General features: G+C 37.1%; 1 protein-coding gene across 15 annotated transcripts in view; it reads right to left on the bottom strand.

Moving 5' to 3' along the window:
• PTPRK (protein tyrosine phosphatase receptor type K) overlaps positions 1-16,175 on the bottom strand; it is a 566,917-nt gene that overhangs the window by 213,273 nt on the left and 337,469 nt on the right. For all 15 annotated transcript variants that reach the window (XM_060283348.1, XM_060283337.1, XM_030853499.2 and 12 more), the window contains exon 7: positions 2,016-2,309. In XM_060283348.1, coding sequence (XP_060139331.1) covers positions 2,016-2,309 — 294 coding nt within the window. The remainder of the gene's footprint in view (positions 1-2,015; positions 2,310-16,175) is intronic.

Consider the following 16,175-nt stretch of genomic DNA (forward strand, 5'->3'; position numbering starts at 1 on the left):
GGAGGATGGGAGGGAGGCTCAAGAGGGAGGGGATATGGGGATATATGTATACTTATAGCTGATTCACTTTGTTGTACAACAGAAACTAACACAACATTGTAAAGCAATTACACTCCAATAAAGATATATTAAAAAAAACCCACAGTTTCATTTATTTGCCATCTCCATTGGCCTTCACACCAATGGCCGATTTCAAATAATTCCTAAGTTAAAAAATTACATTATATTAACAACACATTGTGTGGTACTGTAAATTTTTAAGGATCTATTTTGATGAAACAAAAAAATAAGAAGGCAGATGAGGTATTTAAAAGAAAGAAGTTAGGGCACAAAAAGTCACAAGGAAGATCTCTGGAATAGTAAATCAACACTTATTATTTTAATTTGTGTATACCTTATAAGGATTAAATGTAGGCACAAAAAGGTAATTTTATCAGAAAATATGTGTAGGCAATATCTTCAGTAAAATGGACATCACTATTCATCTTTTTATGTTAGCACTGGATATTAATTTTGGAAGAGTGAGCTACTTCTCAGTTTCCATACTGTCTCCTTTTTAAATTATTTCTCTGACTAGTTGAGGTTGTAGAGTTAAATTGTTTTTCCCCTCAGGAAGTTCATCTACTACAATAAGAATAATTTGTCACATTACCTAGAATGAAAAGACATAGCTGTACAACAAATTTGAAAAGCAATTTGTGTGATTTAGGCTGAGCCATGGAGACTTACCCAGTGTTTTTGAGGTTAAGCTATTTTTCAACCACAGGATAAATGTATGACACCAATCAGCAAATTACTAGACTCTATTGTCTACATCTGAGACTAATGATGGAGCCGTTAAGCTTCCTATTGGTGAGCATTTTTCAATATTAATATATGAAATATATTGATATTTACAATTAATATATAAATATTAACATATAAAAATTGAACCAGAATAAAAAATATTTAGGGATGACAGTACATTAGGTAATTGCATCGATTTTGCTTTGATCTTAGATCAGTACTCTTGGTGGGTAGCCTCAGAATACTGTAACTGCTAAACAGATGTTAAAGAAACGAAAGACATTTTACAGGCATTTACATTTTCATAGATCCTCATGGTCTTAGTTTTCAATTTTCAGAACCTAAATCTATAAATGTTCAAGACGCATAGACCCAGGTACTAACTTTGCAGGTGTTTCAACATAATGCTTGATAGATAAAAAGTTTCTTTCAACTGACCTAAAAAATTAAACTATTTTCAACAATAAAATAAACAATGCACTAAAAGTATACTCTAATAACTTAGACAAACTTTTCAGTGGCTTTTAATAAATAGCTAACATTTTCTCTCATTATAACAATCGTACAATAAGGAACTAGGATGTATGCTTTTATATTACTTTTTATTTCACTTTTTATTCTTTCTTTGTGTTTTCTCCATGTGCTATTATTTTCACCACTCTGTTTCAGGCATTAGGAGGGCAATACAAGGCTTAAAAACATATGGAAAGCCTCTGTATTTTACAGCTGGGTGCCAAGCTGCTGCATTCATCCTCGACAACAGGATTTTCTGAATAGGAGGGTTATCTTACTGAGGATTGGCTCAGAGTAACTTTTCTTATGTGTATTATCAGATATGGCCTCTGCACTGACCATAACAAAATTATCGAGGAAGACAATTTCCACATAGTAGAAAGGTATTCAACGTTTGCTTGAACTGCAAAGGTTTTCTCTCTATATAATACATTCACCTGCATCAATCAGAGATTTTGGACTAAATATAAGCAAGCCAAGCAAAATTACCATGCAAGAAGACTGTGGATTCATAATACTACTGAAAAATAAAAGAGAAACATTCACACTGCCCTTAAATCACTCAAATTTATGACATACTTAAGGCTCCAACTGGAACTCTTAGAATAGTGTGACTAATCATGTACCAAATAATTAGTACTTTGCATATTGTATGAATATTGTATGCCTTATGCTAGATTCCTTCACTGGCAGAGTGGCCGGCTCTTCAGTCTTACCTGCACATTTGGTTCTGGTGATTAGTGGAGGTCCTGGAAGCCCCGTCCCGCCTTCACCAGGTCTTGTAAGTAGAACACGGATCTCATATTCAGTATCCGGATCCAAATGCCATAATTTATAAGTTGGAGCATTGACTGCATGGGTTTCTGTCCAGGATCCTGATGTCATTCTGTACTCTACTTCTTTCAGAATGATGGGACCATCACCAATGATGGAGTTGGCATTTAGCTGAATCAGCAAATATGTAGGCCCAACACCAAGCAGCTGCGGAGGAGCAATGGGTCTTGGTGGTTCTAGGAGAGACAAATGTGCAATCTCATTACTTAAAAATCCAAACGACTATAGTACATAGATATAGTAATATCTCTTGAAGTCTAAAGGCTTAAGGAATAATTTATTTAGGAGTTCATAATAAATGCTTAAAATTGGGAATGAGTGGTCTGGAAACTGTACTTTTAAAGAGCAAATACTTTCACAGATGGAATATGACCCTTTTACCACAAGTTTTCTTTTATTAAAAACATACCTCTCCGGGAGATAAATTTGTAAAGACACGGTTATCAAGGGAAATAAAGAGAAAATATTTAGAGATGGATAGCTCTGATTAGCAACTAAACACAGTACAGTTGATCTTTGACATTCTTGGCGTACTAAGACCTTTACAAATCTCAAAATTAATGAATACTGCTATAACTCATTTCGTTCATGAAATATGGCCAAGTATTGTTTTTGCTTTTGCTGGTTTTGTTTTGTATTTTTCTTTTTACTTCTGAAGACTTCCTGCAGATGAAATGAAAAGACGGCATAGCAAAGCTGAACTCAGGGGCTGATGCCCGGTGCTGACCTGTTTCCATACATCCACCTCTCAGTGTAGGAAACTGAAATGTACACGGGGGAAAATCACAAATCATTGTATATCACTGGCCTTTGTGAGTAGCATGTGATAAGGCAATGCATCAGGTATTAAACTCAAATGTCAAAGGTACACTGTAATTTAATTTTGAATAGCTTACATAATTTGCTTGAAAGAAACTTTGGGAAACATTATACCAATGTTTGAACTTATGGAAATGATGAATATTGAATTACAGCATTTTTTCCTTTAACAACAATGAGGTGAAATTTGATACTGAATTTTATGGACCCCATAGCTCTAGCTCTGTACATATGGTCTCTAATTAGTACATTGCTATCAGGTGGGATCTTCTTTGAATCTCTGGAAGAACATTCATTGGCGAGGCAAAAAGACTTTAAAGGAAACTGTTAATCTATAAAAAGTGATAACTGCCCCTAAATTCTTTTTTTTCTTTCTTTTTTTTTTGCGGTACGCAGACCTCTCACTGTTGTGGCCTCTCCCGTTGTGGAGCACAGGCTCCGGACGCACAGGCTCAGTGGCCATGGGTAACGGGCCCAGCCGCTCCGGCATGTGGGATCTTCCCGGACCGGGGCACGAACCCGTGTCCCCTGCATTGGCAGGCGGACTCTCAACCACTGCGCCACCAGGGAAGCCCCCCTAAATTCTTCTGAAGGTATTTTTAAAATCAGTTAAAGCAAATTATATGAAGAAAAACCTAAATGGGAGGAGCTTCAAGATGGCGGAAGAGTAAGACGCGGAGATCACCTTCCTCCCCACAAATACATCAGAAATACATCTACATGTGCAACAACTCCTACAGAACACCTACTGAACGCTGGCAGAAGACCTCAGACTTCCCAAAAGGCAAGAAACTCCCCACGTACCTGGGTAGGGTAAAAGAGAAAACAGAGACAAAAGAATAGGGACGGGACCTTCCCCAGTGGGATGGAGCTGTGAAGGAGGAAAGGTTTCCACACATTAGGAAGCCCCTTCGCGGGCAGAGACTGCGGGTGGTGGAGGGGGGAAGCTTCGGAGCTGCGAAGGAAAGCACAGCAACAGGGGTGCCACGGAGGGAAAAGCGGAGAGATTCCCGCACAGAGGATGAGGGCCGACCGGCACTCACCAGCCCGAGAGCCTTGTCTGCTCACCCGCCGTGGAGGGCGGGGCTGCGAGCTGAGGCTCGGGCTTCGGAGCTTATCCCAGGAGAGGACTGGGGTTGGCTGCGTGAACACAGCCTGCAGGTCGTTAGTGCGCCATGGCTAGCTGGGAGGGAGTCCGGGAAAAAGTCTGGACCTGCCGAAGAGGAAAGACTTATTCTTGCCTGTTTGTTTCCTGGTGCGCGAGGAGAGGGGATTCAGAGTGCAGCTTAAAGGAGCTCCAGAGATGGGAGCGAGCCGCGGCTATCAGCGCGGATCCCAGAGACAGGCATGAGACGCTAAGGCTGCTGCTGCCGCCACCAAGAGGCCTGTGTGCGAGCACAGGTCACTCCCCACACCTCCCCTCCGGGAGCCTCTGCAGCCCACCACTGCCAGGGTCCCATGATCCAGGGAAAACTTCCCCAGGAGAACACACAGCGCGCCTCAGGCTGGTGCAACGTCACGCCGGCCTCTGCCACCAAAGGCTCGCCCTGCACGCCGTAACCCTCCCTCCCCCTGGCCTAAGTGAGCCAGAGCCCCCGAATCAGCTACTCCTTTAACCCCGTCCTGTCTGAGAGAAGAACACATGCCCTCAGGTGGCCTACATGCAGAGGTGGGTCCAAATCCAAAGCTGAACCCCGGGAATTATGCGAACAAAGAAGAGAAAGGGAAATCCCTCCCAGTAGCCTCAGAAGCAGCGGATTAAAGCTCCACAATCAACTTGATGTACCCTGCATCTGTGGAATACATGAATAGACAACGAATCATCCCAAATTGAGGAGGTGGACTTTGGGAGCAATGATATACATATATATATATATTTCCCTTTTTCTCTTTTTGTGAATATGCATGTGTATGCTTCTGTGAGTGATTTTGTCTGTATAGCTTTGCTTTTACCGTTTGTCCTAGGGTTCTGTCTGTCCGTTTTTGTTTTTGTTCTTAGTATACTTTTTAGCACCAGTTATCATTGGTGGCTTTGCTTTTTAGTTTGTTGCTCTCTTCTTTTTCACTTTAAAAAGATTTTTTTAATAATTATTTTTTATTTTAATAACTTTATTTGATTTAATTCTATCTTCTTCTTTCTTTCTTTCTTTTTTTTCTCGCTTTTATTCTGAGCCCTGTGGATGACAAGCTCTTGGTGCTCCAGCCAGGCGTCAAGCCTCTGCCTCTGAGATGGGAGAGCCAAGTTCAGGACAATGGTCCACAAGACACCTCCCAGCTCCACGTAATATCAAACGGCGAAAATCTCCCAGAGATCTACATCTCAACGCCAAGACCCAGCTCGACTCAATGACCAGCAAGCTACACTGCTGGACACACTATGCAAAACAACTAGTAAGACAGGAAAACGACCCCACCCATCAGCAGAGAGGCTGCCTAAAATCATAAGGCCACAGTCACCCCAAAACACACCATCAGGCGTGGAACTGCCCACCGGAAAGACAAGATCCAGCCTCATCCACCAGAACACAGGCACTAGTCCCCTCCACCAGGAAGCCTACACAACCCACTGAAACAACCTTAGCCACTGGGGGCAGACACCAAAAACAACGGGAACTACGAACCTACAGCCTGCGACAAGAAGACCCCAAACACAGTAACTTAAGCAAAATGAGAAGGCAGAGAATCACACAGCAGATGAAGGAGCAGGGCAAAAACCCAACAGACCTAACAAATGAGGAGGAAACAGGCAGTCTACCTGAAAAAGAATTCGGAATAATGGTAGTAAAGATGATCCAAAATCTTGGAAATAAAATGGAGAAAATAAAAGAAACGTTTAACAAGGACCTAGAAGAACTAAAGAGCAACAAACAGTGATGAACAGCACAACAAATGATATTAAAAATTCTCTAGAAGGTATCAATAGCAGAATAACTGAGGCAGAAGAACGGATAAGTGATCTGGAAGGCAAAATAGTGGAAATCACTACTGCAGAGCAGAATAAAGAAAAAAGAATTAAAAGAATTGAGGTCAGTCTCAGAGACCTCTGGGACAAGATTAAACACACCAACATTCGAATTATATGGGTCCCAGAAGAAGAAGAGAAAAAGAAAGGGACTGAGAAAATATTTGAAGACATTATAGTTGAAAACTTCCCTAATATGGGAAAGGAAACAGTTAGTCAAGTCCAGGAAGCACAGAGAGTCACATTCAGGACAAATCCAAGGAGAAACACGCCAAGACACATAGTAATCAAACTATCAAAAATTAAATACAAAGAGAAAATATTAAAAGCAGCAAGGGAAAAACAACAAATAACATACAAGGGAATCCCCATAAGGTTAACAGCTGATCTTTCAGCAGAAACTCCACAAGCCAGAGGGAGTGGCAGGACATATTTAAAGTGATAAAAGGGAATAACCTACAACCAAGATTACTCTACCCAGCAAGGATACCATTCAGATTTGACGGAGAAATTAAAAGCGTTACAGAAAAGCAAAAGCTAAGAGAATTCAGCACCACCAAAACAGCTTTACAACAAATGCTAGAGGAACTTCTCTAGGCAGGTAAAACAAGAGAAGGAAAAGACCTACAATAACAAACCCAAAACAATTAAGAAAATGGTAATAGGAACATACATATCGATAATTGACTTAAATGTAAAAGGATTAAATGCTCCAACCAAAAGACATAGACTGGCTGAATGGACAGAAAAACAAGACCCGTATATATGCTATCTACCCACTTCAGATCTAGGGACACATACAGACTGAAAGTGAGGGGATGGAAAAAGATATTCCATGCAAGTGGAAACCAAAAGAAAGCTGGAGGAGCAATTCTCATATCAGACAAAATACAGTTTAAATAAAGACTTTCAAGGGACAAAGAAGGACACTGCATAATGATCAAGGGATCAATCCAAGAAGAAAATATAACAATTGTAAATATTTATGCACCCAACATAGGAGCACTTCTATACATAAGGCAAATGCTAACAGCCATAAAAGGGGAAATTGACAGTAATACAATCATAGTAGGGGGCTTTAACACCCCACTTTCACCAATGGACAGCTCATCCAAAATGAAAATAAATAAGGAAACACAAGCTTTGAATGATACATTAAACAAGATGGACTTAATTGATATTTATAGGACATTCCATCCAAAAACAACAGAATACACTTTCTTCTAAAGTGCTCATGGAACATTCTCCATGATAGATCATATCTTGGGTCACAAATCAAGCCTTGGTAAATTTAAGAAACTTGAAATCGTATCAAGTTTCTTTTCCAACCACAACGGTATGGGGCTAGATATCAATTATAGGAAAAAATGTGTAAAAAATACAAACACATGGAGGATAAACAATACACTACTTAATAACCAAGAGATCCCTGAAGAAATCAAAGAGGATATCATAAAATACCTAGAAACAAATGACAATGAAAACACGATGAGCCAAAACCTATGGGACGCAGCAAAAGCAGTTTTAAGAGGGAAGTTTATAGCAATACAATCCTACCTTAAGAAACAAGAAACATCTCAAATAAACAACCTAACCTTACACCTAAAGCAAAAAGGGAAAGAAGAACCAAAAACTCCAAAGTTAGCAGGAGGAAAGAACTCATAAAGATCAGATCAGAAATAAATGAAAAAGAAATGAAGGAAACCATAGCAAAGATCAATAAAACTAAAAGCTGTTTCTTTGAGAAGATAAACAAAATTGATACACCACCAGCCAGACTCATCAAGAAAAAAAGGGAGAAGACTCAAGTCAATAGAATTAGAAATGAAAAAGGAGAAGTAACAACTGACACTGCAGAAATACAAAGGATCATGAGAGATTACTACAAGCAACTATATGCCAATAAAATGGACAACCTGGAAGAAATGGACAAATTCTTAGGAAAGCGCAACCTTCCAAGACTGAACCAGGAAGAAATAGAAAATATGAACAGACCAATCACAAGTAAGGAAATTGAAACTGTGATTACAAATCTTGCAACAAAGAAAACCCCAGGACCAGATGGCTTCACAGGTGAATTCTATCACACATTTAGAGAAGAGCTAACACCTATCCTTCTCAACCTGTTCCAAAATATAGCAGAGGGAGGAACACTCCCAAACTCATTCTATGAGGCCACCATCACCAATACCAAAACCAGACAAAGATGTCACAAAGAAAGAAAACTACAGGCCAATATCACTGATGAACATAGATGCAAAAATCCTCAACAAAATACTAGCAAACAGAATCCAACAGCACATTAAAAGGATCATACACCATGATCAAGTGGGGTTTATCCCAGGAATGCAAGGATTCTTCAATACACACAAATCAATCAATGTGATACACCATATTAACAAACTGAAGGATAAAAACCATATGATCATCTCAATAGATGCAGAGAAAGCTTTTGACAAAATTCAACACCCATTTATGATAGAAACCCTCTAGAAAGTAGGCACAGAGGGAACATACCTCAACATAATAAAGGCCATATATGACAAACGCACAGCTAACATCGTCCTCAATGGTGAAAAACTGAAACTATTTCCACTAAGATCAGGAACAAGACACGGTTGCCCACTTTCACCACTATTATTCAACATAGTTTTGGAAGTATCAGCAACAGCAATCAGAAGAGAAAAAAATAAAAGGAAACCAAATCGGAAAGAAGAGGTAAAGCTGTCACTGTTTGCAGATGACATGATACTATACGTAGAGAATCCTAAAAATGCTACCAGAAAATTACTAGAGATAATCAATGAATTTGGTAAAGTAGTAGGATACAAAATTAATGCACAGAAATATCTTGCATTCCTATACATTAATGATGAAAAATTTGAAAGTGAAATTAAAAAAACACTCCCATTTACCATTGCAACAAAAAGAATAAAATATCTAGGAATAAACCTACCTAAGGAGACAAAAGACCTGTATGCAGAAAATTATAAGACACTGGTGAAAGAAATTAAAGATGATACAAATAGATGGAGAGATATACCATGTTCTTGGATTGGAAGAATCAACATTGTGAAAATGACTATACTACCCAAAGCAATCTACAGATTCAATGCAATCCCTATCAAACTACCACTGGCATTTTTTACAGAACTACAACAAAAAATTTCACAATTTGTATGGAAACACAAAAGACCCCCAATAGCCTACGCGATCTTGAGAAACAAAAACAGAGCTGGAGGAATCAGGCTCCCGGACGTCAGATTATACGACAAAGCTACAGTCATCAAGACAGTATGTTACTAGCACAAAAACAGAAATATAGATCAATGGAACAGGATAGAAAGCCCAGAGATAAACCCACACACATGTGGTCACCTTATCTTTGATAAAGGAGGCAAGAATATACAGTGGAGAAAAGACAGTCTCTTCAATAAGTGGTGCTGGGAAAACTGGACAGCTACATGTAAAAGAATGAAATTAGAACACTCCCTAACACCATACACGAAAATAAACTCAAAATGGATTAAAGACCTAAATGTATGGCCAGACACTATCAAACTCTTAGAGGAAAACAGGCAGAACAGTCTATGATATAAATCACAGCAAGATCTTTTTTGACCCATCTCCTAGAGAAATGGAAATAAAAATAAACAAATGGGACCTAATGAAACTTTAAAGCTTTTGCACAGCAAAAGAAACCGTAAACAAGACGAAAACACAATCCTCAGAATGGGAGAAAATATTTGCAAATGAAAAAACTGACAAAGGATTAATCTTCAAAATTTACAAGTAGCTCATGCAGCTCAATATCAAAAAAACAAAGGACTGAATCCAAAAATGGTCAGAAGACCTAAATAGGCATTTCTCCACAGAAGATATACAGATTGCCAACAAACACATGAAAGAATGCTCAACATCACTAATCATTAAAGAAATGCAAATCAAAACTACAATGAGATATCATCTCACACCGGTCAGAATGGCCATCATCAAAATATCTAGAAACAATAAATGCTGGAGAGGGTGTGGAGAAAAGGGAACCCTCTTGCACTGTTGGTGGGAATGTATATTGATACAGCCACTATGGAGAACAGTATGGAGGTTCCTTAAAAAACTAAAAATAGAACTACCATATGACCCAGCAATCCCACTACTGGGCATATACCCTGAGAAAACCATAATTCAAAGAGTCATGTACCACAATGTTCATTGCAGCTCTATTTACAACAGGCAGGACATGGAAGCAACCTAAGTGTCCATTGACAGAAGAATGAATAAAGAAGATGTGGCACATATATACAATGGAATATTTGTCATAAAAAGAAACGAAATTGAGTTATTTTTAGTGAGGTGGATGGACCTAGAGCCTGTCATACAGAGTGAAGTAAATCAGAAAGAGAAAAAAAAAATACCGTATGCTAACACATATATATGGAATCTAAAAAAGAAAAAAAAAATGGTCATGAAGAACCTAGGGGCAAGACGGGAATAAAAACGCAGACCTACTAGATAATGGACTTGAGGATACGGGGAGCAGGAAGGGTAAGCTGGGATGAAGTGAGAGAGTGGCATGGACATATATACACTACCAAACGTTAAATAGATAGCTAGTGGGAAGCAGCCGCATAGCACAGGGAGATTATTAGCTCGGTGCTTTGTGACCACCTAGAGGGGTGGGATATAGAGGGTGGGAGGGAGGGAGATGCAAGAGGGAAGAGATTTGGGAACATATGTATATGTATAACTGATTCACTTTTTTAAAAAGCAGAAACTAACACACCATTGTAAAGCAATTACACTCTAATAAAGATGTTTTTTAAAAAAGTATAAAAAAAAGTAAGTGAAATCTGAAAAAAAAGAAAAAGAAATGAGCAAGAGTTTGACACTTCAGAGAAGAGGGTACCAAAATGGCCAATAAAAATATGAAAGGATGCTCTACATCTGGTAAAAAATAAATAAATAAACTATTAAATGCAGCCACACAATGCTTCTCTTGGTGTCCTCCCCTCCGTCGCAGGTAGGGGTGGATTGGAGAAGATGCAGATAGACAGAAGCTAAGAAAAAACAGTCAATATTTTTTAAACTGGATTTTCTATCTTAATGGCAATGAATGCTTAGAATACGACAGTGCAAAAAACTCATAGACAGGTTCTACCTTCTGCTACAAGTTTCCAGCTGTAGCCCGGGATTTGCTTTTAAACTTCAAAGTATAGTTTCCACCTTATGAACCCCTGCATTACAAACATCCTTAATATAAGGAATAAGACAGCTGGCCTAAATCACTACACAGGTTAAAGTAATTTTCAAGAAGCTTCCTCCAAAATTCACATGACAAATATTTACTGAGTAGCTACTAATTGCTAAGCTATTCCACACATTGGTTATTCATGTAATATGGCAAGGGAGACATAATAACAATAAATCGACAAATTCATTATTTTAAATTGAGAGTTATGTAGAAAACAGATACTGAGATAAAGAATAATAGATGGTGGGGGGAGAGGTATCTAGTGAGTAATACTAATTTTTTTCTCTCCAAAATCACTTGAAGAATATAAAGTTACTCCCATCAAAAAATCGTGGCTCATTATGACAACAGCTTTCAAACCAGTTATCAGTAAAATTATATGAACTTGTGCTTCACTATTGCTCCTGTTCAAAGTGGAAATAAAGCAGGACTTCCCTGGCAGTCCAGTGGTTACGTCTCCGTGCTTCCACTGCAGGGGGCACGGGTTCAATACCTGGTCTGGGAACTAAGATCCCGCATGCTGCATAGCGCAGCCAAAGGGAAAAACTAATAAGCGAAAATAAAGCTAAGATTAAAAAAGATAATTCACATGCTATTTAAACTGTTTACATTTAGATTTCTATTTCTATGGAAAAGTAGTTCTTAACACCTGATTTATAAACTTTAAGTACAAAATCTCTTCCTTATGGTTTAAAAATTGTTTCAACAATATATAGTCAAAATTGGGTAGAGGGTGAATTATTTCCAATTTCACAACTGACTTCAACTGAGAAGTTACAGAAGAAAATGTTTAAATAATACCAAAATAGTTTAGAATTTTCATTTATCAGCTAAAGAAAGATAAAGCTAGACAATTCATATCATGAAGTTTTACCAACTAGTCTAACAACTGTATTTCAAGTTCACAAAAGTTTTGGTAGACAAACAGAACATTGATATACTTTCTGAACCTTAAACTAAAATGAAACTGAATAGAGAAATGAATGTAATAGAAAAAATGCAAATATCTTCCCAGACTATCTAAATGTTCCACATATTTTAAGAAGCAGTCTGTATTTTGCGAATAAACTGAGCTGCCTCATATGTGCAATGTTTGTTTTCATTCCAGATGGCTCATATACTGACTAATCTAAGTAGGAAATGATGCTAAATTCACAGCTTACTGGGGTTCTAACCCAGAGCAGCAATGCCTCACTCACGTTATAGCTGAACAATAACCTGAAGAGGTCTTATATTTAACATGACAGAACAATTTGTCAAATGAATTATAAATAACAAGCCTTGGTTATTAATCTATAAATTTATGGGTATTGTGAAACCTGACCTAATAAGTGTATATTGAATGTTAAATCTCACCCATCAAAACCCTGCACATCACTGTCATGGAAAATAGGGAGAAAACAAAAGAGGAGAGCAGAAGATGGAAGTGAGAGGAGGGGGAAAGCTACAACAAAACATATGATTAGAAACAAGTGAAAAAGTAAAGCATAACATTTCTTCTATCATTTCTATCTTTAAAGAAATGACATGTAAAAGAAAATGAAATTTAAGGTCAAGAGATCTAGTTTCAAAAAATGCATACACTAATAGCTGAGTAAACTTGAATTTGTTATTTAACTTCTTAGCATTACAATTTCCTCATTGGTAAACTAGGCAGAATTTTAAAAGACTTTACATTTCTAAATATGTCAACAAGCCCTATATTTGATGCTATTTTGCTTTGTTTTGTTTCTGCCAGAGAGCATATAAATTTTAAAATGGAAAATTAATATTCAACACTAGTGTTTTGTGTACATGAATAACGGAGTTTGATATAATCAGGTTCTTGGCCCAAAGAAGGGCAACAATTCACTCTGATCAGTTTTACATCTCACTTACAGTGGTCAAGCCAACAAAAGGAGCAGTCCAGTAATCAAAGCAGTAGCTCAGATTTGGAACTGTGGCAAAGTTCAGAGAGGCTTAAAAACATATACATTGACTAACAACATGATTATAAGTGAAACCTAGCATTAATGAGACTAATATACCAATACATATTAAAGTTTTATGGTGGAGGTAAAAAGTAGCCTCCTATTAGCATATGCATTTTGTATTTAGGCCCTTGAGAACAAGGAGGCTTATTTATAAAATCTCTCTTCATTTCAATAAATTATGCATGAATCTTAATCAGTTAGCAAATGAACAAGTAATTGTTCAGCAGCAATATTAATATTCTTCATAACTTAATACACTATCAGACCCAGAGGTGCGGTGTGAATAAATCCCAAATGTACAGTAGGTAACAACTGAAGCATGCAATCCCCAAAATACAAGATAAACTTTGCCGCTGTTACCAACTAACTTTCTATTAATGACTTATATTCGTTATTCTAGAGCTAAACCTATTATAAAATTGCACTTATACATTCAAATTGCTTTGTCTTTTTTATTTCAAATAATTTTTAAGTGTCTTGAAATCAAAGTAAGTCATTATGAAAGAGTATTCTCATCCAATTATTACAATGCTATATTACAAACATATGTCACTTATCAACATTGAGTTAGTTAATAAAATGCAAAATCAGATGTAGAAGCTATGAAGCTAAAAAAGTCACTCAACAAAGTATCAAGTAAATGACACTTCTACATTTGTCTTTCCAAATAAATATATTAAATACCTCTCAATCCTATCTCCTTCCAAATTGTTTTATTTACTTGTCAAAGAAGCCTTGACAAAAAAGTATCTCGAGATTAGCCTTCTCACTTTAGAAGGAGGCAATGACAATGCCTTTGTCTCCTAAGGCCGCTGTAACAAATTAACACAAATGTGGAGGTTTAAGATAACAGATATTTATTCTCGCATGATTCCGGAGACCAGGTGTTCCAAATCAGTATCGCTGGCTCGAAATAAAGGTGGTACCAGGACATACTTCCTCCAAAGGCTCTAGGGAAGAATCAGTTCCTCGCCTTTTCCAATATCTGCTAGCTGTTGGTATTCCTTGTCTTGTGGCCACATCACTGCAATCTCTATTTCACTGTTCACACTGCCTTCTCCTCTTCTCTCTGTAGTCAAATCCGTCTCTCCCCTCTACTTGTAAGGATAGTTGTGATTACATCTACATGCAAGGTCCACATGGATAATCCAAGATACTCTCCCATCTCAAGACTCTTAAGCACATCCTCAAAGACCATTTTTCCAGATAAGGTAATAGTCATGGGTTCCAGAGATTAGGATCTTGTATCTTTGGTGTCATTTTTCAGCCTATCACTGACATGGACTATGAACTCATCCTTCCTCCTGGGAGACATCTCAGCTCCATCTTTTCTCCAGGTAGTAGGAAGCTAGGAAAATAATTCTCTTAGGAAAATTTCAGATCTAGGTTCAGAGCAGTGGAATTAAGAGACAATAATGTAACTACATTGTCTGGTTTTTGCTATTTTTTTAATGAAATGAAAACAGAGATGATAAAAATTACTATTCAAAATGGCTATAAAGAGTCAATGTTCCCTTACTATGTCTAAATTCCTGTAAAAATCAAATTAGAATATTTGCCTTGGAGATAGATATTTTCTTATTGGCTATCATTTGTTTACTTAAATGAACAGATCACTTCAAATCAATGTTATTCTATTTCTTTATCATTCTTCTCATTAAAATTTTGATCTAGTTCCAGTTAAAAAAGAATATTCACAAGTTCATGCTTCATGTTGTTTAATCTTCTTCCTTATCACATATTAAATGCTCAAGTAAACAGAAAAGAACATTAGAGATGGAGAGCAGGAAGAATAACATCAGTGTACTAAATAATTCAAGCATTTATTTATCAGCTACCCTATAATAATTTTAAATGATCTTAAATTATGCCTCAAAAGGATAACAATATAATTTAACGGTACTTGAGTGTTTCAAGAAATTTGAAATAATAACACTGATGAATGGAAGGTGGCCTTTTCTCCCATAAGAAATAGAAAGCAGGTTATAGATAATTAGAAGTAGTGTTTTGGCACACTTAATATCATATGTATGGCAACATAATTTGTTTCATTTTTTCCTTAGAGGCAAAAACATGAAATACATATTTGAAAATATTCAGACATATTCAACAAGGTTTCTCCTGCAGCCACATTTTATAAACTGAAATGTAGATTTATGAGAAGAGTAACAGTTCTTTCATGATTTTCAATCTGTTACCTCTCTGAAAGCTCAGATTTCCAGTCCTAACAAATTCCTTATGCAGCCAAATACCTCTCCTTTCACTCTTTTGGCTACTATCGCATAATGTTTGCTCCTATTAATTAAGTAGTCAGTAAATTCTATAAATCATCTTTCAGATAAATTACTATTTTAATTATGTTTATACATTTGTGCATTGATAGATTTTTAAATAAAAAATTTTATTTAATATATTAAAATTCTTTTAAATCCAACAATACAATGAAAGATACTTTTTTCAAATCATATCATTCAGGTGGCTCATAAGCTTGAACTGGTCAAATAAAATTAATAATAAGATATGACAAAGTTTGGACGTTGTTAAACCTGAGGTTCCTATGCCAGCACCTAGACCAAGTATCAATCAAAAGTAGCCATTGTTACCTATTATCATCTCCATGAAAATTACATGGGTGTAGACCATGGAAAGAGTGTGTGCTGTGCCCCACTGCCCATACTCACAAAATTTCACATACACAAAAAATTCTGAGAAGCATGAAGTAAGCACCCATGATTTTACAGCTATAAGTAGGCAGAAATAGTTTAAATAAAGTGAAAAAATGCAATTGAATAACAAAGTCCTTTTTTAATGATATGTATGTTTGTTTATATTATGTGTTTTTTTATCAGCATTAATTATATCCATCTAAACAAGAGTTTCTTCATTCTCTCCCAGTGATTTTCCACTGACAGTAGTTGTTCAAATGATTGAGGAGTGTCACTTGCTTTGAGTAGGCTGGGGCCAGGATTACTTGATCATGAAATACACAGGATAGTCCCACATAATGAAGAATCCTCCAGTCCAAAATACCAAAGGC

The sequence above is a fragment of the Globicephala melas genome, chromosome 14 (genome assembly GCF_963455315.2).
Source record: "Globicephala melas chromosome 14, mGloMel1.2, whole genome shotgun sequence".
Taxonomy (NCBI): domain Eukaryota; kingdom Metazoa; phylum Chordata; class Mammalia; order Artiodactyla; family Delphinidae; genus Globicephala; species Globicephala melas.